General features: G+C 51.8%; 1 protein-coding gene across 1 annotated transcript in view; it reads left to right on the top strand.

Annotated features, from left to right (window-relative positions):
• The window catches only part of LOC142297401 (adenylate cyclase type 3-like), a 53,654-nt gene extending 31,693 nt beyond the window's left edge, over positions 1 to 21,961 (top strand). Inside the window, exon 2 of the mRNA XM_075341628.1 lies at positions 21,105 to 21,961. Within this exon, the coding sequence (XP_075197743.1) occupies positions 21,105 to 21,338 (234 nt within the window). The 3' untranslated portion in view covers positions 21,339 to 21,961. The remainder of the gene's footprint in view (positions 1 to 21,104) is intronic.
• The last annotated feature ends 2,701 nt before the right edge of the window (positions 21,962 to 24,662 follow it).

Raw genomic sequence — 24,662 nt, 5'->3', positions numbered from 1 at the left:
TTTCATATGACTGTATGAGAAGGTCACTGCTCAGGTCTCAGACATCAGACATCAGATTGAGAATCAGGACTAGAGCAGAATATTTGCTTGGTTAATTTCATAAGGCATCATTATTAGGGTGCTCACTTCTCTGCTTCAGACGTGCTCTGCGCATGCGCAGAAGATTCCTGCACAGATGTAGAGAGCGCAACTGAAGCAAAGAAGTGAGCACCCTAATGACGACTGCAGGAATGGTAAGTGCGCACGCGCGGGATCTGCAGACGCTGATGGTGACGTCGCACATGTAAATCCATTGTATCACGCACACAGGGGCATGATACCACGGAATACATGCAAACGCCCACAGGGTGATGTGACGCCCATGGAGCTAGAGCCCCTGCTCATTTACATAGGGAGTATGTAAGTAATATAACGTTTTTTATTACCTTCATATTCCACAATATTACAAGAAAGGGATGGGTAGGAAGGAGGTATCAGGCTACAGGACACCCTGCTTATAGCTCACAATGCATGAGACCTGACAGGTTCCCTTTAAGATGGCAGAATGGCAATCAGAATGTCAGATATTACATGGGAGACATTACTGGACTTTGTGTGCAGCAGAATATAAACAAGAAAAATCTTCTGCTTCTGGGATTTGAACCCAGAAAACAAGATTCTCTGGAGACTTTCTACCCTGTGCCCTTAACCACTGCTCCACAGGACACAGCGATACGAGAATGTGATTTTCCCTAGTTATGAGGTGAAACATATGTGAAGCCCCACAAGTGCAGTGTCGGTGCATTACCTTCAGGGACTCCACTCGGCTGGATCTTGTCACAGGTAGGAAATCTTCTATTTGTCGTGACGCCACTCTCAGAATTGCGGTCAGTGGTGACCGCCACTGCAGGTTGAGGGTCGCCTGGGGCTGATGGTGTGTGCAGTCAGTTGGGATAGCCTCCTGAGAGTGAGGCAAGCCCCAGGGCCCTGTGTAGGTGTGTAGAACCACAAGGCGCAGAATAACTCCACACAAGCTAAATGTCTTTCAGGGGTTTTACTCACAGTTGATGGCAGGGTGAGTAACCCGGGCGTAGCTGGGATGAACCAGGCTGGAACCAGGTATCCTTCAGGCTGATTTCTGATGGTGACTACCAACTCGCCTTCCTTAGCCCTTGGTGGTTTGGGGTAACCCCGACTTTTAGTCCCTATGGGGGTCACCCAGGGAAGTTGCTGAAGCCTCTCTCCCCTTCGTTTGCCGTTTGCTTGTCGCCTGGACCAGATCACTCCAGCTGCTTGCCTCCTGTGAACTATGGGCCCTAACTGTGGCTACGTGGCTGCGGCTTTTGTGGTGTTGTGGTGTGGGCTTTGAGGGCCCCACACCGGCAGGTTTAGCAAGGAAAGGTGGATCTATCCCCGCTCCGGGATCTGCCGCCCGTTTGGGCCTGGTACTCCCTAGCAGTCTCCTTACTTCCCACTCTGTGCTCTCTCTTTAGCTGGAGACGGGTTTCGGGTAGCACTCCTAGGTGACCGTTCTCCCCCATCGGTAGCCACTGCGCGGGCGCTGTCAGACTGCAACAGCCCCAGGGGTAGGGGTCAGCTCCTCTCGGAGCTCCCTGGACTCTGCACTGCACTGAACCGGCTCACTGCTCCTCCTCTCCTGTTCTTGCCTACGCCACCTAGCAACCAGGCTCTCTTACCACACCCCTTGAGAGGAGATGGAGGCTTTTGGCCCCCTCCACTATTCCAGTGGAGGTGAAGGCTTTTCCCCCTCCTGGGATCCCCAGGGGTCCTCTCATAGGTACATGTGTGAGACCTGATCACTATGCGCCTGTGTAGTCACACCTCGGTCAGCCTTCTGGATTACCTGTATTGTACTGTCCCCAGCATGGGTGCAGTACTCAGTGGTGCCTGACCAGGTCAGGGGCGCCACATTCCCCCTTAGTTATCACCAGCACGTCCTCGGGCTGCAAGACAACATTTTAAAATGCATAAAACAGTAAAACATGGTAAAACATTTAAAACCACCAGGTACCATACATCACCACCCTCCACCCACAAGTCCGTTAACCCACCCAAGACCCTCTCACGTTGGCCGCGCCTTCAGCCACTTCTGGCAGGATGTAGAGGCGGCTTTCATGGGCTGGTGGTCTTCAGGGCATACCTGGCCTGGTGAAGCCGCGCCTTCAGCCACTTCTGGCAGGATCCAGAGGCGGCCTTCACAGTTGGTGCTGACCAGGTACCCTCTTTGTGGTGGAGAGCCAGGCCCCATAAACAGGCATGCTCTCTGGTTGCAGGTAAGCCAAGGCCCTATATACGGACGTGCCCCCTGGTTGCAGACGAGCCAAGCCCCTAAACAGGCTGACTCTGGTGGTGGTGGTGCCCTCTGGTGTAACTATTTACACTGCGAGAGTTTGTGGCTATAGCCAGTTCATAGCCTTAAGGTTCATGGGTTTCTCACATTAGTTCATGTGGGCACATTTCTTGAACATTAACGTTGCAAACTGGTCAAAACTATAACTTGCTGTACTTCTTTCTTTACTTTATGCAGATTCCTCCTTACCAGGGCTTGGGCCTGTAGGGCTGCGGCACCTGTTGTTTTCTTCATTTCTCTCATCATCGGAGGTAGTCTCATCAGTGGGTCCTTTATCTTTCCTTTCTTCTTCTGTATCTGTTTCTTTTTCTTGTGGTATGGAGACAACTGGGTTGCTATAGGAATCTCTGGTACATGGCGTAACATCCAATGCATACCAGCCTCTTTCTCCCTGGTGCATGGTAAATTCCACTGAGTCTCCTGTTCGCAGATTTCTGCCTGGATGTCCTCTGGGCAAATGAGCTCTAACGTCTCTTCTATTCACGAATATGCCTTCTTTCATACCAGGAGCTACTATAAAACCATATCCACTCTTCAAACTGAAATCCTCTACTACACCACGACAAAGTGGACCTCTAACCTGGGATTTAGCCCTTCTCAGGAACCGTTTCTCTTCCAAGTCTCTGGCCATGACTTCGTCTTTCTGCTCTGGAGACTGCGGTGCAGGGGAAAGCTTGGTTCTGCTACGGTGCCGTGTCCTACGGGCTGGATTCTGCTGGGCTGTTACTTCACTGCCTGCAGGCCCCCAGGTGAGGTTTCTAGGCAACTCTTCCTCTTCATCCCAGCGGGAATACGGCAGCATCTCTGGCTCTGGGCATGGATCCACTGCTGATGGCTCCGGGGTCAGCTCCTCAGCTTCCTGGCCTCCCCTCCCCCTTAGTTCTTCTGAGCACTCCTGTTGTGGCAGCGCCGGGGATGGGTGGTCATCAGCAGGCCCTGGCGGAGGACTCTTTGGCGTGGTTACTGCAGAAGTCGCCTTGGGGGTGTGCGGAGGGAGCAGGTACCGATCCACCATCTCCTGTGGGAACTGGGCCTCTAGGTCAGCCTTCAGCTTCCAGTATTCGGGGTCCTCTCCTATCAGGGACCTCCTAGCAGGGACTTCCTTAGACTGGGGAGCGGTGTCTGCTCTGGCCTTGCAGGCCGGGGTAAACAGAGGTACATTCTTGTCTTGGCGGGCCGCGCCTGACATGGCGGCGGCCTGGTCTTGGCGGGCCGCGCCTGACATGGCGGCGGCCTGGTCTTGGCGGGCCACGCCCTGCATGGCGGCGGCCTGGATCAGCGTCGCTGTCGCAGTCTTAGCGGGCATCGCTACTGTGGCCGGTTCTTGGCGGGCCGGGCAGGGCATCGCTGCGGCGGCCTGAATTGGCGTCGCAGCTGCGATGGGATCTGTGCAGGCTGGGCTGGGCGTCGCTGCAGCGATCGGAGCTTGGCGGGCCGCACCTGGCGTGGCTGCGGCCTGGTTCAGCACCTCGCCTGCGGTGTGGATGAGGGTCGCGGTGGCAGCCGGATCTTTGCGGGCCGGGCAGGGCATCGCTGCGGCGGCCTGGGCTTGGCGGGCCGGGCAGGGCATCGCTGCTGCGGCCTGGTCCAGCGTCGCCGCGCCGGGCGCCTCTTCAGGGACCGCGGGCGTGGCAGCAGGGGTCGGGGCACTCGCGCTGGCAGGGGCAACACTGGACTCACCCATCGGTGGCACCATCGGGGTCTGAGTCGTCGCCGTCCGGTCTGGCACTCGTCGTGCGGTTCCCCTCTCATAGGCCTGAACCGCTGCAGCCATCTCCAGAAGCTCCATGCGTTCCTCTCTGATCTGCTCCACGACCCGGGTCTCCAGTCGGTCGCAGAACTGGGCAAGCTCCCGATACCACCAGGCAGCGGAGCCTGGTTCTGGGTTTCTGCGTTCAGACGCCATTTCCTCTGCGCCTTCTTCTGCACGATTTCCCAGCAGTGGACTCGTCGCTGCCTCCAGTAGCAGGCTCTTCAGTTTCTGCTCTGCCTCTTCCAGCAGCAGGCTTCTGGCTCCCTTTCTGTCCCGACGTCTCTGAACGCCTCCGCTCTCTTCACTTGCGAGGTCAGGACTCTGCAGGGGATCTCTGGGTATCCACACCTCTTCGTGGGCGGTAACTTCTCCCAGCGCGGGCTGCTGTTGTTTTTCAGCGCGCTTTTCATGGTGGCAATATGGCGGCGCTTCCAATTTTTCAAGCGGACCGCCCAGGCACATGGTCACCTGTCTGAACAGGTCTAGTCCTTATCCTGTTCGTGACGCCAGATGTGAAGCCCCACAAGTGCAGTGTCGGTGCATTACCTTCAGGGACTCCACTCGGCTGGATCTTGTCACAGGTAGGAAATCTTCTATTTGTCGTGACGCCACTCTCAGAATTGCGGTCAGTGGTGACCGCCACTGCAGGTTGAGGGTCGCCTGGGGCTGATGGTGTGTGCAGTCAGTTGGGATAGCCTCCTGAGAGTGAGGCAAGCCCCAGGGCCCTGTGTAGGTGTGTAGAACCACAAGGCGCAGAATAACTCCACACAAGCTAAATGTCTTTCAGGGGTTTTACTCACAGTTGATGGCAGGGTGAGTAACCCGGGCGTAGCTGGGATGAACCAGGCTGGAACCAGGTATCCTTCAGGCTGACTTCTGATGGTGACTACCAACTCGCCTTCCTTAGCCCTTGGTGGTTTGGGGTAACCCCGACTTTTAGTCCCTATGGGGGTCACCCAGGGAAGTTGCTGAAGCCTCTCTCCCCTTCGTTTGCCGTTTGCTTGTCGCCTGGACCAGATCACTCCAGCTGCTTGCCTCCTGTGAACTATGGGCCCTAACTGTGGCTACGTGGCTGCGGCTTTTGTGGTGTTGTGGTGTGGGCTTTGAGGGCCCCACACCGGCAGGTTTAGCAAGGAAAGGTGGATCTATCCCCGCTCCGGGATCTGCCGCCCGTTTGGGCCTGGTACTCCCTAGCAGTCTCCTTACTTCCCACTCTGTGCTCTCTCTTTAGCTGGAGACGGGTTTCGGGTAGCACTCCTAGGTGACCGTTCTCCCCCGTCGGTAGCCACTGCGCGGGCGCTGTCAGACTGCAACAGCCCCAGGGGTAGGGGTCAGCTCCTCTCGGAGCTCCCTGGACTCTGCACTGCACTGAACCGGCAAAGGTGAAGCCCCGCCCCCAACAAGCGGAATTGCTAGAAAGAACCAAGGGGGACGGGAAAAAGATGTCTGCGCCCGATGGAGCAGTTGAAGGAGCGGCGGTCGCAGCCGCAGCGGCGCCCGTGGATGGAAGCGGGGCGGCCCTTGCTCCGGTCGCAAGAGCGGGGGAGGCCGCGGGTCCAGCGGTCGCCCAGGTAATGCCGTTCTCCCTGCCCTATGTGCCTGGTGCTACCTGGCTACCGCAGTACGATGTGAAGCCTGATGCTTTACAGGTGTTCCGGAAAAAGATTGGCCCAGTCCTCGACCTGTATCCCTTGACTGACAGGCAACGGGCCGTGGTAGTGCTAGGGCAGCTAACCGGCGCGGCTGAGCAGGAGACGGAGACCTGGACCGACGCGGACCGGGCCTCAGTGACTACCATTTTTGAGAAACTCCAAACCGCTTTTGAGACCCACACGGAAGCAGAGTTGCGGATGCAGTTTTATCAATGCAGACAGCGGCCTGTGGATAATATAAGAGACTATGCCTTGCGCCTGCAAACAGCCCTTCGTACGCTGAAGTGGGTGGACACTATTAACGATGTGGACAGCAATAAGATGCTAGTGGAACAATTCTTGCAGGGGCTGGGGTCTGCGGAAGACCGCAAACAGCTACGGCTGTGGGCCCTGGAACACCCCAATCTGGACTTTACAGTGTTGAAGGAGCGAGCCATCAAGGCTCTGCAGGCCCCAACGTCAGACACTCCTGGGGCGGCCCCATGGCCAGCTGAAACGGCTCCCATCTCGGTGGCACCTCCCCTCCCGGCTCTACCGGCCCCTGCAGCGCCTGTTGGGATGATGGAGGACCTGGCTGCCCAGGTCCGCCGCATGGATGGAGACCTCGCCAAGATCCTCGCCGCACTCCAGCTTCCGACGAGAGTCAAGCCCCCAGGGAAGATCCAGCTCGCCAACAGCCCGGAGGACGTCCCCTGGATGCAGCGGAGAAGGACCAATGACTCACGGTATGGGCCTCCTATTTGTTACAGGTGCCACAAGCCTGGCCACTACTCTAGGCGATGTCCGTTAAACGAGCGACCCCTGGGGCCAAGGGCCAATCCTCAGGAGTAGACACCGATGGCCCCCCTGATTGGCGAGACCGGTACATTGGAGCCCACCCCATCATCCCTCTGGCAGTAGACGGTATCCCGCTCATGGCCCTATTGGACACAGGATCACAGGTAACCACTATACCATATACACTGTACCAGCAGTATTGGGGTACCGACGAACTTGCCCTCTCTGACGATAGCCTGACCCTTATCGCGGTCAATGGACTCCCTCTAACCCAAGTGGGATACAAACAAGTGACCCTGACCGTGGGATGTGCAGAGCTAAAACACCAAGGAATGATTGTGGTGATGAATGAACCCAGTGACCATAATCCAAAAGTAATTCTAGGGACTAATGTTATGGAGCATTGCATGAGTGAGGTGCTGAGTTTGTTGCAACAGTTGGCTGCTACAGCAGGAAGAGGCCGACAGAGGGCTGTGCAGCGTGAGATACGGGCCCTCCTATATCGGCAGCAAGTGAATTCAACGGGTGGAGAGATTGGCGGAGTAAGGGTGATGGATGTGGCCCCCTTGGTGGTGCCACCAAGAAGCGAGATGATGATTTGGTGCAGGGCAGCAGTAGGTCCACAGGGGCGCGACTACCCGGCGATGGTGGAACCCATGCCTTCTGAGCACTGGCCCACGGTGATGGCGGCCAGGGGGGTGGTTGACGTCAAAAAGGGGAGCGTGCCTGTGAGAGTGCTGAATTGTGGGGAGGAAGACGTTAGGCTTCCCCGTTACGCTACCCTTGCCAAGCTGCTCACCCTAGACCCTCACACCATTCATGAAGCTGCCCCTCCTACCTCAGCACAACCTGCCAGTAACCATATACCACCCAAACAACTAGAGGAGTGGTGCCAGGAACTGCATGTAGGCACTGAAGCTACACCCACACATCACAAAGAAGGGATATACAGGGTAGTGCAGGAGTATGAGCAGGTTTTCAGTAAGCACTCATTAGATTTCGGGAGGATCAAAGGGGTTCAACACCATATCCCTACAGGCCTACATCCACCCATCAAAGAAAGGTATAGGCCCATCCCACCAGCACATTATCAATGCGCCAAAGACATGTTGAGGAACATGAAGGAGGCAGGGGTCATTCGGGATAGTTGTTGTCCCTGGGCAGCTCCGATGGTGCTGGTGAAAAAGAAGGATGGCACCATGCGAATGTGTGTGGATTACCGGAAGATCAACCAGATAACACATAAAGATGGCTATCCTCTACCCCGTATCGAAGAGTCGCTGGCTGCGCTGAGGACCGCTAACTTCTTCTCTACCCTTGACCTTACCAGCGGATACTGGCAGGTGGCAGTCGCACCAGAGGACCATGAAAAGACTGCATTCGCCACTCCCATGGGACTGTGCGAGTTCAACAGTATGCCGTTTGGGCTGTGCAATGCCCCTGGAACCTTCCAACGGCTCATGGAGGGTTGCCTGGGACATCTCAATTTCGAAACTGTCCTGTTGTATCTGGATGATGTGATCGTATACTCCCAGACGTACGAGGCCCACCTGGCCGAGGTGTTCGCGTCCCTTGCCAAGTATGGGATGAAGCTGAAGCCCTCCAAGTGCCACCTGCTGAAGCCTAGGGTACAGTACCTCGGACACGTGGTGAGCGCAGAAGGTGTCGCCCCAGATCCTGAGAAGATCACTGCTATCCAGGACTGGCCGAGGCCGACCACAGTGAGAGAGGTGAGACAGTTCTTGGGCCTGGTGGGCTATTATTGCCGCTTCATCAAGGGGTACACGAAGATGGCTGCCCCTATGCAAGACCTCCTCGTGGGAGGGCCCCCGTTTGTGTGGGAGGAGAAGCACGAAGAGTCCTTTCACCAGCTAAAGACGGCCTTCACAGAAGTCCTGGCGTACCCCGACTATAGCCTCCCGTTTGTCCTCTACACCGACGCCAGCAATGTGGGCTTGGGATCAGTTCTGTCCCAGGTTCAGGATGGGAAGGAAAAGGTGATCACCTATGCCAGCAGAAAACTCCGGCCCACGGAAAGGAACCCCGAAAATTACAGCTCCTTCAAGCTTGAGTTCCTGGCCCTGGTGTGGGCAATCACCGAGAGGTTCCGACATTACCTTGCAACGGCAAAATTCACTGCCTACACGGACAATAATCCATTGACCCATCTAGACACGGCAAAACTGGGCGCTCTGGAACAGCGGTGGGTGGCCAGGCTGTCTAATTATGACTTCACTATCAAATACAGAGCCGGCCGCAAGAACACCAACGCGGACACATTAGCCCGGATGCCCCACTTGCCGGATGGGGGGTCGGAAGATGATAACCTCGAAGAAATTGAGTTGTCCGCGTTTCATCGGCCACCGGCCGAAAAACTATATGTCAAACAACAACAGGCGAACCTGGACCCACTGCCCAGTCAGGGATGGCAAGAAGCCCAAGACCAAGCGCCTGCCATCCAGCTGGTCAAGACCATGATCGAGCAGGGCTCCTCCGGAATGGATCCTGCAGCTCCCTCTGAAGCCCAGCGGCTGTGGAAAGAATGAGCCTGGCTGTACCTGCACGAAGGGAAGCTGTACCGAGGGCTGATCAACCCGAAGACTCACGAGAAGGTCCGTTAGCTGGTGGTCCCTCAGGCCAGTGTGCCCAAAGTCCTACGAGCGTATCACGATGGTGCCAGGCACTTCAGCTGGAAAAAGCTGGAGATGTTGCTAAGAGAGCGGTTTTATTGGAGTGGGATGCGAGAATCTGTGGAGGCCTGCTGCCGAGAGTGCGGCCCTTGTGCGCTGAGAAGGAAGGATGAAGTCAGCCAAAGAGCCCCTCTACAGCCGATCATCACCCATCAACCGCTGGAGCTGGTTGCCTTGGACCACGTCAAGCTCACACCCAGTCAGAATGGATATACCTATGCCTTGACCATCGTGGACCACTACTCCAGATTCATGGTGGTTGTTCCAGTCAAAGATTTGACCGGCCGTACCGCAGCCAGGGCATTCCAGGCCTATTTCTGCCGACCGCACGGATACCCGGAGAGGGTGCTTACCGACCAGGGTTCAGCCTTTGAAGCGGAGGTGTTTCAAGAGTTCTGCCAATTGTACGGTTGTAAAAAGATCAGGACCACACCATACCATGCCCAGACTAACGGGATGTGTGAGAAGATGAACCACCTGGTCCTGGATCTCCTCAAGATCATACCGTTGGAAGAGCGGAACCTGTGGCCACAAAAGTTGCCTGACCTGGTAGACATGTACAATAACATCCCCTGTAGTTCTACCAAATGCACCCCGGCATATTAGAAATGGAGACGGAAACGCCCGCTAGTGAGCCACTCGAACAAGTGCCCAGGGATGCACTTACACCCTCTCCCCTTGGGTTTCCACTTGCCATATCTGACAGAGGGGAAGAGCAAACGGTCATCTCCTCTCTCCCTTGCCCGCTACTAGCGACATTGTCCCCCGAAGGTCCATGCGCCCCAACCTAGGTAGACCCCCGCTTAGGTACAGGGAGACTACCATCTAGGGGAGCAGTATGTTGATTGTGTAAATAGTTGAATGAATAATAACCCGAAGCCTCACCTGATTATCTACAGTGATTGCCGTCCGACATAGGACAAGTTGTCCCCGTTGGGATCATCAGTGTTCATCTAAAACCGCCCACATGAGAAACTGCTCATGAACATGGCCGAGAACTTGCAGGCCACCCACGAACATGTGGGCTTGTAAATAGGTTGTGGACCGTTTTCCGTTCCGTGCCGCCTCCGGAGAGGCAGATTGGAGGAAGGACCCGCAGCAGAGCAGGCTGGTGTCCGGCCACCACCAGGACCGGTGGCCATCCTCCGGGGGTCAGGGGTCCCCCTGGACGTGGGGTCCCCTGAAGTGACAGCCGGGTGTGAGATACCGTACCCGTTCCCGCTCGGGTAACCTGGACCAGGACTGGGGTAAAGGGGTGCTGCCCGTTTCTTAGGGGCAGCATCAAGGATCAGGTTGCTTGGGTGGGGGAGCGGATGACCATGAACCCGTCCGTTTTAATAAAAATGTTTACATATGTTTGAAACATTAAAGTACCGAGCCTCCCGTAAGGGAAGAACTAAAATATGCTTATGTTGAATGTTACATGTTAATTTATCTTTTGCAGTTTGAAAAATAAAACCGGTGATTGACGGGCAGCCCGCGGACGGTCTGCATTTTACCAAGGGGGAATGTGACGCCCTGGACTAGCCAGGTAGTCACAAACATAACAACATACACACCCCCTCCCCTAGACAGTTACACCAGTCACACAAAAATCCTTGTTGCCTCCCTCCAGGGTCTGATGTCCACACCAGGTGGGGCGGAGCCAGGCGGTTGGCCCCACCCACCGAGGAGTTCACAGGTCTGGAGGCGGGAAAAGCAGTCAGATAAAGTTTGGAGGTGAACGTGAGAGGAGCAAAACTGCAAGTGTCTGGGTTGGAGCCCAGGCACTGACAGCAAGGTTGGCAGATGGTGGTGGCCGTCTGCAGGAGTTAGTGGAACTCTGCAGAGCCGTAGGATCGGGGTCGGGCGTTGGCCCGCCGGTACCGAACCGGGGAGCGGAGTGAAGCTAAGCACACAGGCAGGGCCATCGGACCCCGACCAGGCTTGGAGCCGCCGACAATAGTCAAATCCGAGTGTGACAGGAACCCCAGGGGGTTCCTAACAACCAAGACCCGACGGAAGGCAACAGTCCACACCATGAGGATATACAGCCACCGCCATAGGCTAGAGATCCAAGGGCCAGCGCCTGCGGGCAAAACTGGCTCCTCTGGCACCTATACGCCGGGGAGCGGACTACCGGTGGGCAACCACAGGAATCAGAACATTCTACAAGGTGCAGGGAAAGACAGCCACCATCACCCTGTCTGGGGAGCGCACAACACTGCAGCCGGCTGCGGGACCCGTCCATCCAGCCGTTTGGTTTACCAGAGACTCTGTCATTGATTATCTGAGTGAGTACACCAGTGCCATCCGGCACCGCGCCGCGCTGCCCCTGCAACCCTGCATCCCAGCCATTCAGCCTCCCCGTCACACCACCGGGCCCCAGGACCACCAACCCCTACCCATGGAGGGGACAACATCCTAGCTGCTTCCTACCATCTCTCTCGGGATCCCCGTCACCAGCAGCGGTGGTGCCATCATCACCACGTCCCGTGGGTGGTGTCACGAACAATCTCCCTAAACAAACCACCCCCTTTTCACTCACGGGTGAGGAGCGCCGCTCAGGCCCCGGGGCCGGCCCACCGCTCGAGCCACCGAGCAGCAGCAGCAGAAGCCCCAGACCCGAGCGTGGCAAGCGCGTCCCCTCCGCCCACGACACAAATATTCTGCTCTAGCCAATTCTCAGTCTGATGTCTGAGACATGAGCAGTGACCTTCAGTTCTCATATGTCACCACTCACTGATCAGACTCACATATCATTTACATTTGGCTGGAGGAGGGCAGTGGGAAAGGCCAGAGCTCTGGGTTCTAGCTCCCATAGTGGATGGGTGTATTTTTTTTTTTTTTATTTGAAAGGATAATGCTGTGTGTAAGGCCCCTTTCACACGTCAGTGATTCTGGGACGTTTGTGCTTTTTTTTAAAACTTACCAGAATCACTGACATACGCAGACCCATTATAATGAATGGGTCTGCTCACACGTCAGTGATTTTTCACTGCACGTGTCTCCGTGCGGCGTACCCGCATGTGCGTGATTGCCGCACGGAGACATGTCCATTTTTTTCTGGCATCACTGATGTTCCACGGACCACGCAGTGGTGTGGTCTGTGAAACACGTGCCAGAAAAAAACGTGCTTTTAAAATAAAAAACATTTTTACTCACCCGGCGTCCAGCGATGTCCTCTGCAGCCCGTTCTCCCTGCTGCTTCTGAGCCGGCTCATTATTGTCGCGCATATTCATTATGCGCGACACAGCCGACCCGGAAGCAGCTGCTGCGGGGGTCACCGCCGGCCGGATGCTGCACCGCGGGAGCGATCAGCACCATGGACAGCGGGAGCGCGCACAGGTGAGTTGTTTTCTAAGTGCAATCACGGGCCACGGAGAACGGAGCCCGGATTGCACTTAGACAACCCACGTGTGCCATGAATCACGGCACACGCAGGGACATGTGCGTGTTTTACACGCCAGTGAAAAACGTCACTGTTTTTCACTGACGTGTGAAACGGGCCTAATACAGGTGCCTTACCATTAAGCTATAGGTTCATTATTTATAGGATTTCATATTTAGGTAGAAATATATCTTAGGGAAAAAAAAGTCAGGTATGAGAAATCAGTGATCACTTGTCAGTGATCACTTGTCAGTGATCAGGTGTCAGTGATCAGGTATCAGTTGTCAGTCATCAGGTATCAGTTGTCAGTGATCAGTTCTCAGTGATCAGTTGTCAGTGATCCAGTTGTCATTTCTCAGTGATCAAACAAGGTATTTCTGATGTTTGACACTGATATATGATCATAACCTAAAATGGACACTGTATATGTGGTTTATGTTGTGTCCTGGAGCACAGAAATGTTTGGCCACAGGTAAATGTTTTTTTTTGTCTGTAATTGTGTGGCGGTGAGATCTCATCCTTGCTCTCAGTCTCTGTCCTGTTTCTCCAACATAGAGGCCCCAATAGGACATATAGTGCACAGGATTAAGTACACCACATTGGAAGAGGAACATGTGAATGTTCCAGGAATCTTATAGTCCTTCTGTGTGTTAGGGATCTGTATCCGGTCTTTGGTCTCTACATTAACGCAAGTTTTGCAGCTCTTTACATTGCAAGGATAAGTTCCTCTTGGTGTGTCTGAGGGCATTGAGCTTCGGATCATGATGCTCCTTAAATTAGGAGGTTGCCTGTAGCACAGCAATGGAGGGTCTTTGAATATTATTTTTAACCGATCATCCTTGTGTAGAATGTGGTGAAGTTTCTTGACTGTTCTTCCCAGTAACTCAAGCTGTGGGTTGTAGATCACCACCAGGGGTACTCGACTATTTTCCTCTTTTTGTTTGTATTGAAGCAGTTCACTTCTAGGGGTCCTTGTGGCTCTAATGATCTGATCATCAATGGAGGTGGGGTTGTAGCCTTGGTTTAAAAATGTCTTTTTTTTAAGATGGGTTAAGTGTTCATCCCTGTCTGCTGGGCTGGAACAGATACGATTATATCTGAGGGCCTGGCTGTAGACAATGGACTTTTTAATGTGTTTGGGATGGAAACTGTCCCATCTGAGGTACGTGGGACGGTCAATAGGCTTCCGATACACTGATGTCTGGATTGAGCCATTTTGAATTTTTATGGTGGTATCCAAGAAGTTGATTTCTGTATTTGAGTAGTCCAATATCAAGTTTATGGTTGGATGAAATGCATTGAATTTTAGAAGCTGTTGCTCAGATTCAGTCCAGATTATTAAGATATCATCTATGTAACGGAGACAGAGAGAGAGAAAGAGATAGACAGGGAAAGAGAGACAGAGAGACGGACCGACGGGGAAACAGATAGAGAGAGACAGAGACAGACAGGGAAAGAGACAGACAGGGAAAGAGACAGACAGGGAAAGAGACAGACGGGGAAAGAGACAGATGGGGAAAGAGACAGACAGACAGGAAGACAGACGGTGAGAGACAGAAACAGACAGATGGGGAAAAATATTGACGGTGAAAGAGACAGACAGAGAGACAGACAAAGACAGATGGGGAAAGAGACAGTTACTCTCCAAACCCTGCCTCCATTAAACTGAATGGAGGTGGGAGCTATAGGTTATTAAAAGCAACTGTCAGTGGTTGCTGTAGGAACAAAATAAACTGTTAGTATAAGAAGCTTATGTGTGAGGTAATAAGATGTCGGTGGGGAGACGGACAGAGAGATACAGAAAAAGACAGAGATAGAGACAGACAGAGAGAGACAGACAGATAGATAGAGACAGACAGAGAGAGACAGACAGAGAGATAGAGACAGAGAGAGATAGAGAGACAGACAGAGAGAGAGATAGAGAGACAGACAGAGAGACAGACAGAGAGACAGACAGAGAGATAGAGACAGACAGAGAGATAGAGAGACAGACAGAGAGATAGACAGAGAGACAGACAGAGAGACAGAGAGACAGACAGTGAAAGAGAAAGACAGAGACAGACAGGGAAAGAGACAGACCTGGAAAGAGACAGATGGGGACAGAGAGATAGAGACAGACAGACGGTGAGAGACAGAGACAGACAGATGGGGAAAAAGATTGACAGTGAAAGAGACAGACAGAGAGACAGACAGAGAGACAGACAGACAGAGAGACAGACAGATGGGCAAAGAGACAGACGGGCAAAGAGACAGACAGATGGGGAAAGAGACAGACCTGGAAAGAAACAGAAGGGGAAAGAGACAGAAGGGGAAAGAGACAGACAGACAGGGACAGAGACAGAGAGATAGAGACAGACAGATGGTGAAAGAGAGACAGACAGATGGGGAAAAAGATTGACGGTGAAAGAGACAGACAAAGACAGACCTGGGGAAAGAGACAGACCTGGGGAAAGAGACAGACGGGCAAAGAGACAGACAGACGGGCAAAGAGACAGACAGGCAAAGAGACAGACGGGCAAAGGGACAGCCGGGCAAAGAGACAGCCGGGCAAAGAGACAGCCGGGCAAAGAGACAGACGGGCAAAGAGACAGACAGATGGGGAAAGAGACAGACCTGGAAAGAAACAGAAGGGGAAAGAGACAGAAGGGGAAAGAGACAGACAGACAGGCAGACAGGGACAGAGACAGAGAGATAGAGACAGACAGATGGTGAAAGAGAGACAGACAGATGGGGAAAAAGATTGACGGTGAAAGAGACAGACAAAGACAGACCTGGGGAAAGAGACAGACCTGGGGAAAGAGACAGATGGGCAAAGAGACAGACAGACGGGCAAAGAGACAGACAGGCAAAGAGACAGACGGGCAAAGGGACAGACGGGCAAAGAAACAGCCGGGCAAAGAGACAGACGGGCAAAGAGACAGCCGGGCAAAGAGACAGACGGGCAGATGGGCAAAGAGACAGCCCGGTAAAGAGACAGCCCGGCAAAGAGACAGCCCGGCAAAGAGACAGCCCAGCAAAGAGATAGCCCGGCAAAGAGATAGCCCGGCAAAGAGACAGACGGGCAAAGAGACAGCCCGGCAAAGAGACAGATCTGGAAAGAGACAGAAGGGGAAAGAGACAGAAGGGGAAAGAGACAGACAGACAGGCAGACAGAGACAGAGAGATAGAGACAGACAGATGGTGAAAGAGAGGCAGAGACAGACAGATGGGGAAAAAGATTGATGGTGAAAGAGACAGACAGAGAGACAGACAAAGACAGACGGGCAAAGAGACAGTATGTATTTTTTGGCTTGCACTCATAATATACATATTAGTGCTCACTTCAGTTATCCTATTCAGTTATATGTAGTTTTTTTTTTTTTTTCGCTGAATGTGAACACAGCTCCGCCCCTTTCGGCCATGTTTTTTCCATCTCCTATATAAGAATGTCCTTGGTTACCCCTCTCCACCCACAGCAGTTTTTAATTGCAATGAGATGACACACAGTTAGGGTCACAGAGCTAGGGACCCCAATATAGAGATATACCTTGACGAGGTTTTGGGGCTCAGTTACATTGATCAATGCGATTGCTAAATATCTCCTTTTTCCTAATATTTGTGAGGAAAGAGTTAACCTTTTTCACTGACTTAGAAAATAATAGAAATTCATTCTCCCTGGCAAGACCAAACCAGACTTATTTGCGTAATAAACTATGAGACCAACTTCAAGGACGCAGAATGTTTTGACTTAGAGACGACTGAAAAACATCTTGTTATGGGAGTATAAGTCATTATATTAATTTCTCTTGCTGGGAATATGCAATCCACGCCTTAATGAATGTAGATTAATTAATATGTATGTTGCATAGTTCCGCCCTAATCAACTTTGTATAACTTTGTAATGTAAACAATACCAATACACTTTCTATTCGGAGCCGCACATCTCCAGTCTTATGTGTATAACGGCGTTCGCTTATTTTCATTGAGAGCTGGAAAAGCCGAGGGGGGGTCACCGGTACCCTCTCTGCATTCGGACATCGCTGGCAACAGCTGTGACCGTTAGGTCAACCTAACATTATCTGGCGCCCGAAAAGCAGGGACCCGTGTTTCTAATCCCAGGACGCAGTGGACTGTCTTGCCAAGCCGAGGGGGAGGTGACCAGACGTGGGGACCAGAAGCACCTGGCCAGGTAAGAGTTGAACCTTATTCTTCTCTTTATGCTCCCCACATCTTATCTCCCCTCTCCTCAACGCGCAAAATGGTACACTGTGAGTAGATACTGGGTTATTGGCGGGTTTCTACTGAACTCTGAGAGAGCCTTGCCAGCTGATGTTTTCTGTGCCTTGTTTGTTTGTTGTTTCTCTGTGTTTCTCTGCCTCTCCGTGTGTCGCGTGTCTGCTCTCCTGCGCTTTGCTTCTGTGCTGTTGTCCTCGTTGGTTGTCATAGATCCCATACATCAGTGAGTGTTGAAAGGGAATAGTGTACCTGCTCTGTCCAATGGATGTGATATTCACTGCCCTAGTGTTAGTGGGAATAGCCCTGTTTGCCATTGCCATCGGATATAGAGTGTACCTGTGGTACAAGAAGGGTAACCCAGCGCCATTCAACATTCTCAGCCCCCTCTGAAGTTAGGACACCACTTTTCAGTAGGAATACAAAAGGAGTTAGTCTCTGAGTATCTCCAGGAAAGGTGGTTCTAGACCTCACCTTAGGTAGGAATACAAAAGGAGTTAGTCTCTGAGTATCTCCAGGATAGGTAGGTTTAGTCCAAAGGACGTTCAAGGGTCTAAAAGCTGAAGAAGATAGAAGAAGAAGAATGGGGCAAGGAATATCAAAAGACAGAAGAGCTGGATGCACCCTGCAACATCTCATTACGTGTTATCATGGCAAAAGAACAGCCAGTCAGTCCAAGGAAGTTTTTAAGACATTTGGATTGAAGGGGATGGATCAATTGGACCCCAACAAATGGGACACAATAAGAGCTACTAGAGCAGGAGTAATAGCAGAAAAATCATGGACTAAACTAGTCAGAACTCTTTCTGACATGGCAAAAACAGCCCACGATCAAGGTTGGATATACCATGAAGAATCAGACACATGGGAGGAAGCTGGGAAGCAAGCTAATAAGGATCCGCAGCCCCCTCCGTACCTGTCAGCTACTCCTGGAACGACTCCAAAAATAGCAGGATCCCCGGGATGGACCTGCACAAACTGTGGCCAACAAAATCCGGACTGGAGTGAAACATGCCTAGCCTGTGGAGCCCCACAGCACAAGCTACAAGCCACAGCACCAGTGCCTCTTTATCCCGTAGTGGAAAGAAGTTTCATGATAAGACTCAACCTCTTCTGCGCCCAGGAGCAAAGAACTAAGGGCACAATGGGACCAGTGCATCAAGGTCCTGTGGAGAATGTCAGCTCATTTTACTACAGATTGATGCAGTCATTCGCAGATGAAGAGCTGGACTTACAAGCGGGTGCAATACGTCGCCTGATGGTAAGATCCTTCATGGATGGAATACATGCACCTCTGGCAGATAGGTTGAAAGCGTGCTGCCCAGAATGGAGAAACATGGAAGACATAGATCTTCTAGTCAACAAAGCAAGTGGCTTAGCAACCGACGCAAAGGATAAAAGGAGCAACAAGAAAGTTTTCATAGCAGCAGTGGACGGTCAGCCAGAAGGTACAAGAAGGAAGGCACCGACCTGCTACTATTGTGGGAGTCAGAGGACATGTGATCAGAGACTGTAGAAAGAAAAAGAGGGACACTCAAAACCAACCCGAGAGTCAGGAGGAGAAGACTGCCTGACTTGCGGCAGCACGGGATAGGGATGCCAGAGGTCCATTTATACGCGTCCCCCTTCACATTGGCAACAAGGAAATAAGAGCTTTGGTGGACTCAGGAGCCTCACGCTCCTGAACCCCAGGAACCTAGTGCCTGAAGGATCCATCTCATCTGAAGCTACTGTAGTATCCGGATTTGATGGACAAGCCCAGATAATCCCAATAACACATCCACTGAAGGTGAAACTGGGACCACACATGTTCGTGTCTAAATTCTTAGTGTCCCCCCTGGGTGGAGATGCCCTAGTGGGAGAAGATCTACTATCAAGACTACAAGCTCAGATTGTCTACAATGAAGATGGATCTGCTATCCTGCAAATTCCAGAAGATATCCCAGAAGAAGTCCTGTGCACCCTCCAGATGATAGAAGATCAACCAGAATCTGATGTTACACGTGAAGTAAACACGGATCCAATACTTCTACAAGTTCCTGCAAAACTCTGGTCCACATCAAAAACTGACCTCGGCACACTATCCGTGCCCACAGAAAAAGTTTCAGTCAAGCCTGGAATTACGCCACCGCAGCTGAGACAATCCCCCCTCCCGCTACCTCTCGCAGTACATCTACCAGTATGTGGATGATTTATTACTGTGCTGCCCTAGTGAAGAGGAATGTAAAACGGCTTTAATTAGCCTTCTTACCTTTCTGGCAGAAGTAGGATGCAAAGCAAGCAGAGATAAATGCAGACGGTGGATTCCCAATGCGTCACTACTCATGCAACCGCTGTATGATTGCACAAAGAATGTTACTTTCTCCCTTACAGAACAAGCTCGACAAAACTTTCAAAAGCTCAAGGAACTAGTGATTGATGCACCTGCTCTGGCACTACCAAACTATGATCTCACCTTTAATCTGTTCGTAGCAGAGCTTCAAGGATTTGCCGTAGGAGTACTCACCCAGAAGACGGACAAACATGACATAATCGGGTACTACTCCTCTCAACTCGACAACGTCACAAAAGCAGCACCAACCTGTGTCCGTGCTGTTACAGCAGTTTCAAACATACTGCAGAAAGCATCTGAAATCTCACTCGATTTCCCGACTACCATCCTTACCAGCCATGACATTTATGCTGTTCTCAATCAAGTGCAGTTGAAACACCTCTCCATGGCAAGACAAGTCAGACTCCAGTGCACGCTGTTGCTACCCCCAAACATCTCATTTACTCGAGTTACAAGTCTAAACCTTGCTGATCTGCTGATCTACACAAGTTTAGAAGGGGGGGACAGAAGAGAGTGACAAACGTACCAGCGCACCATTTGATCATGATTGTCAGGAACTCATTGAACATGAGGCAAAGCCCCTGCACAATATTCAGGCAACACCGCTTACAAATCCAGACTTTGAACTTTTTGTGGATGGTAGCAGATACGCTGATGAAGCAGGCAAGTTCCACACCGGATTTGCAGTAGTGACTCTATATGCAGTCTTAGCCAAGCAACCGCTACCTCCACACATATCTGCTCAAGAAGCAGAACTTCTTGCTCTCATCTGGGCAATTGAGTTTCTGGAAGAACGAACAGCGAACATCTACACGGACTCAGCCTATGCACACGGCATTGTGCACGATTTTGGCACTATCTGGCAGACTAGAGGATTCCTCACAGCAACAGGAAATCCCATCAGGCATGGAGCCTCAGTGAAGAAACTAATGGAAGTAGCCTTGATACCAAAACAGCTAGCAATCATAAAGGTTGCTGCCCACACCAAGGCTCAAACACCCAAGGCAAGGGGAAATCGCTTGGCCGATCAAACAGCAAAACAAGCCGCCTTACTCCCTTTGAAGAAGACGGAAACAGTGTCAACGACGGAGGAAGAAATGCAGAACCTCTTTGAGACACAAGAAAACGCCTCTGAGGAAGAAAAGGCCGGATGGCTGGCCAAGGGGGCAGAATAGGTGGAGGGGATTTGGCGCCTAAACGGACTTCCCGTCCTGCCACGCAGTTGGTTCCCTGCCATTTTCCAAGTACTCCACTACCCCACACACGGTAGCACAAACTCAATCATGAACCAAATGCAACCATATTGGGTAGCCCCCGGCTTCAGACAATACGCCTCCCAGAGAATAAAGGATTGTCACATCTGTCAACAACACAATCCAGGCCAGCTAACTAAAACCCCGCAAAGACACATGCCAAAGACGTTTGCCCCATTTCAAAGAGTACAAATAGACTATATACAGTTGCCAAAACATGGCATCTACGAGTTTGTACTTGTCTGTGTAGACCTCTTCTCAGGATGGCCAGAGGCCTACCCTGTTAGCTCAGCCACGGCCCGAATTACAGCAAAGAAATTGGCCTGTGAGCTGGTGCCCCGGTTTGGACTCCCTGAAGTCATAGAGTCAGACCGAGGTACTCATTTCACTGGACAAGTTTTCCAGAACACCTGTGCCCTGTTAGGCATTCAGTCAGCCTTACACACACCTTACCACCCACAGTCATCAGGGAAAGTGGAAAGGTTAAATGGGACTCTAAAGCTCAAACTAGCCAAGGCAGTGGAGGAGACTGGTAGACCATGGACAGAATGTCTCCCCATAGCTCTTTACTCTATAAGGACTACCCCGCAGGGAAAGCATAGGCTCTCACCATTTGAAATACTTTTTGGTAGTGCACCCAGATTAGGATGCTACTTCCCACAGGAGTTACACCTGCAATGTGATAGCCTAACGTCTTATGTTGTTTCCCTGCAGAAGAGACTAACTGAAACCCACCAAAGGGTCTACTCTTCTCTACCTGATCCTGATGCTGTTCCAGGAACCCACTCCCTAAAGCCTGGTGACCGGGTCTACCTAAAGAAGCACGTGAGAAAGACTCTTGAGCCACGATTCGAAGGGCCTTTGACTGTCCAGCTGACCACTCCAACCTCTGTCAAACTTGAGGGGAGATCGACATGGGTCCATGCCAGCCACTGCAAGAAGGCCTAATACCGCTGATAAGTATTTCTATGTGTACTCCCTTTTTGGGGCCTTCTACACCACGGCAGAATTCATTTGAGACCCATCATGAAGTGTTAGCTGAAAAACTTGAGATCACAGACTGCTGGATATGTACACACGCACCTGTGACAGCCTCTTCCATGCCATACTTAGCCATACCAGTCCCAATAAACAAAGTGTTTCAATGGGGAGGCTGTTACAACAGACTATCAGTCAATGACACCAAGTGTTACTCTGTTTACTAGTTGCTTATGTAGTGTTCAAGTTGCTAATGGCTTTGTTTTCCCGCTGCTTGAAACAATGTAGATACAATGATTATTCAGCATCTGTATGAAATCACTAATATGCCTTTTTTCTCTTCTCTACTCTTTCCTCTAGAAATCACCTTGGCGTATCATGATGAGACTCCTATCGAGAGGCATGCAGGCAGTCCTGGGTGACGGATGTGAGACGACACTCCCTGAGCACACCCGCGGCTCAGAAAGTATCTGGAGGCTAGCCTGCTTTCTCTATAGTCCACAGCTTCTCGATGGCCCCCTGTCCATCAATCACGCCAATAGGGGGGATTGTGAGGAAAGAGTTAACCTTTTTCACTGACTTAGAAAATAATAGAAATTCATTTTCCCTGGCAAGACCAAACCAGACTTATTTACGTAATAAACTATGAGACCAACTTCAAGGACGCAGAATGTTTTGACTTAGAGACGACTGAAAAACATCTTGTTATGGGAGTATAAGTCATTATATTAATTTCTCTTGCTGGGAATATGCAATCCACGCCTTAATGAATGTAGATTAATTAATATGTATGTTGCATAGTTCCGCCCTAATCAACTTTGTATAACTTTGTAATGTAAACAATACCAATACACTTTCTATTCGGAGCCGCACATCTCCAGTCTTATGTGTATAACGGCGTTCGCTTGTTTTCATTGAGATCTGGAATAGCCGAGGGGGGGTCACCGGTACCCTCTCTGCATTCGGACATCGCTGGCAACAGCTGTGACCGTTAGGTCAACCTAACATATTCATGGCAGGTATGCAATTCATTATTCACATGTTCAAGTTAGCAAGTAGCATTTTTCATTGTATTTTCCAATATTTTTCCATATGCTTGAGGCATTATACTATTATCTAAGTTTGATGTGCAGCCTTATCCTTATATAGACCTGGGCAAAGAGACAGCCCTGGGGAAAGAGACAGCCCTGGGGAAAGAGACAGCCCTGCAAAGAGACAGCCCTGCAAAGAGACAGCCCTGCAAAGAGACAGCCCTGCAAAGAGACAGATGGGCAAAGAGACAGACAGACAGGCAGACAGGGACAGAGACAGAGAGATAGAGACAGACAGATGGTGAAAGAGAGACAGAGACAGACAGATGGGGAAAAAGATTGACGGTGAAAGAGACAGACAGAGAGACAGACGGGCAAAGAGACAGACCTGGGGAAAGAGACAGCCCTGCAAAGAGACAGCCCTGCAAAGAGACAGAAGGGCAAAGAGACAGAAGGGGAAAGAGACAGACAGACAGGCAGACAGGGACAGAGACAGAGAGATAGAGACAGACAGATGGTGAAAGAGAGACAGAGACAGACAGATGGGGAAAAAGATTGACGGTGAAAGAGACAGACAGAGAGACAGACAAAGACAGACCTGGGCAAAGAGACAGACCTGGGCAAAGAGACAGCCCTGGGGAAAGAGACAGCCCTGGGGAAAGAGACAGCCCTGCAAAGAGACAGCCCTGCAAAGAGACAGCCCGGCAAAGAGACAGCCGGGCAAAGAGACAGCCGGGCAAAGAGACAGCCGGGCAAAGAGACAGCCGGGCAAAGAGACAGCCGAGCAGACGAGCAAAGAGACAGACGGGCAAAGAGACAGCCCGGCATAGAGACAGCCCGGCAAAGAGACAGCCCGGCAAAGAGACAGACGGGCAAAGAGACAGACGGGCAAAGAGACAGACGGGCAAAGAGACAGACCTGGAAAGAGACAGACCTGGAAAGAGACAGACAGACGGGCAAAGAGACAGACAGACAGGCAAAGAGACAGACGGGCAAAGAGACAGACGGGCAAAGAGACAGACCTGGAAAGAGACAGCCAGGCAAAGAAACAGCCGGGCAAAGAAACAGCCGGGCAAAGAGACAGCCGGGCAAAGAGACAGCCGGGCAAAGAGACAGCCTGGCAAAGAGACAGCTGGGCAAAGAGACAGCCGGGCAAAGAGACAGCCGAGCAGACGAGCAAAGAGACAGACGGGCAAAGAGACAGCCCGGCAAAGAGACAGCACGGCAAAGAGACAGACGGGCAAAGAGACAGCCTGGCAAAGAGACAGCCTGGCAAAGAAACAGCCCGGCAAAGAGACAGCACGGCAAAGAGACAGACGGGCAAAGAGACAGCCTGGCAAAGAGACAGCCTGGCAAAGAAACAGCCCGGCAAAGAGACAGCACGGCAAAGAGACAGACGGGCAAAGAGACAGACGGGCAAAGAGACAGCCCGGCAAAGAGACAGCTCGGCAAAGAGACAGCACGGCAAAGAGACAGATGGGCAAAAAGACAGACGGGCAAAGAGACAGCCTAGCAAAGAGACAGACGGGCAAAGAGACAGATGAAGAAAGAGACAGACGAGGAAAGAGGCAGACCTGGAAAGAGACAAACCTGGAAAGAGACAGCCAGGCAAAGAAACAGCCAGGCAAAGAAACAGTCGGGAAAAGAGACAGTCGGGCAAAGAGACAGCCGGGCAGATGGGCAAAGAGACAGCCCGGCAAAGAGACAGCCCGGCAAAGCGACAGCCTGACAACGAGACAGACGGGCAAAGAGACAGACGGGCAAAGAGACAGCCCGGCAAAGAGACAGACAGGCAAAGAGACAGACGGGCAAAGAGACAGACGAGGAAAGAGACAGACGAGGAAAGAGAAAGACTGGCAAAGAGACAGCCCGGCAAAGAGACAGCCCGGCAAAGAGACAGCCCGGCAAAGAGACAGACGGGCAAAGAGACAGACGGGCAAAGAGACAGACGGGCAAAGAGACAGATGAGGAAAGAGACAGACCTGGAAAGAGAAAGACCTGGAAACAGACAGCCAGGTAAAGAAACAGCCAGGCAAAGAGACAGCCGGGCAAAGAGACAGCCAGGCAAAGAGACAGCCGGGCAAAGAGACAGCCGGGAAAAAAGCCGGGCAAAAAGACAGCCTGACAAAGAGACAGACGGGCAAAGAGACAGAGAGATAAAGACAGACAGACGTGGAAAGAGACAGACAGAGACAGATGGGCAAAGAGACAGATGGGTAAAGAGACAGACCGGGCAAAGAGACAGACCTGGCAAAGAGACAGA

Source organism: Anomaloglossus baeobatrachus, chromosome 3 (genome assembly GCF_048569485.1).
Source record: "Anomaloglossus baeobatrachus isolate aAnoBae1 chromosome 3, aAnoBae1.hap1, whole genome shotgun sequence".
Classification (NCBI taxonomy): domain Eukaryota; kingdom Metazoa; phylum Chordata; class Amphibia; order Anura; family Aromobatidae; genus Anomaloglossus; species Anomaloglossus baeobatrachus.
This window is presented reverse-complemented; position numbering and strand designations above follow the sequence as displayed.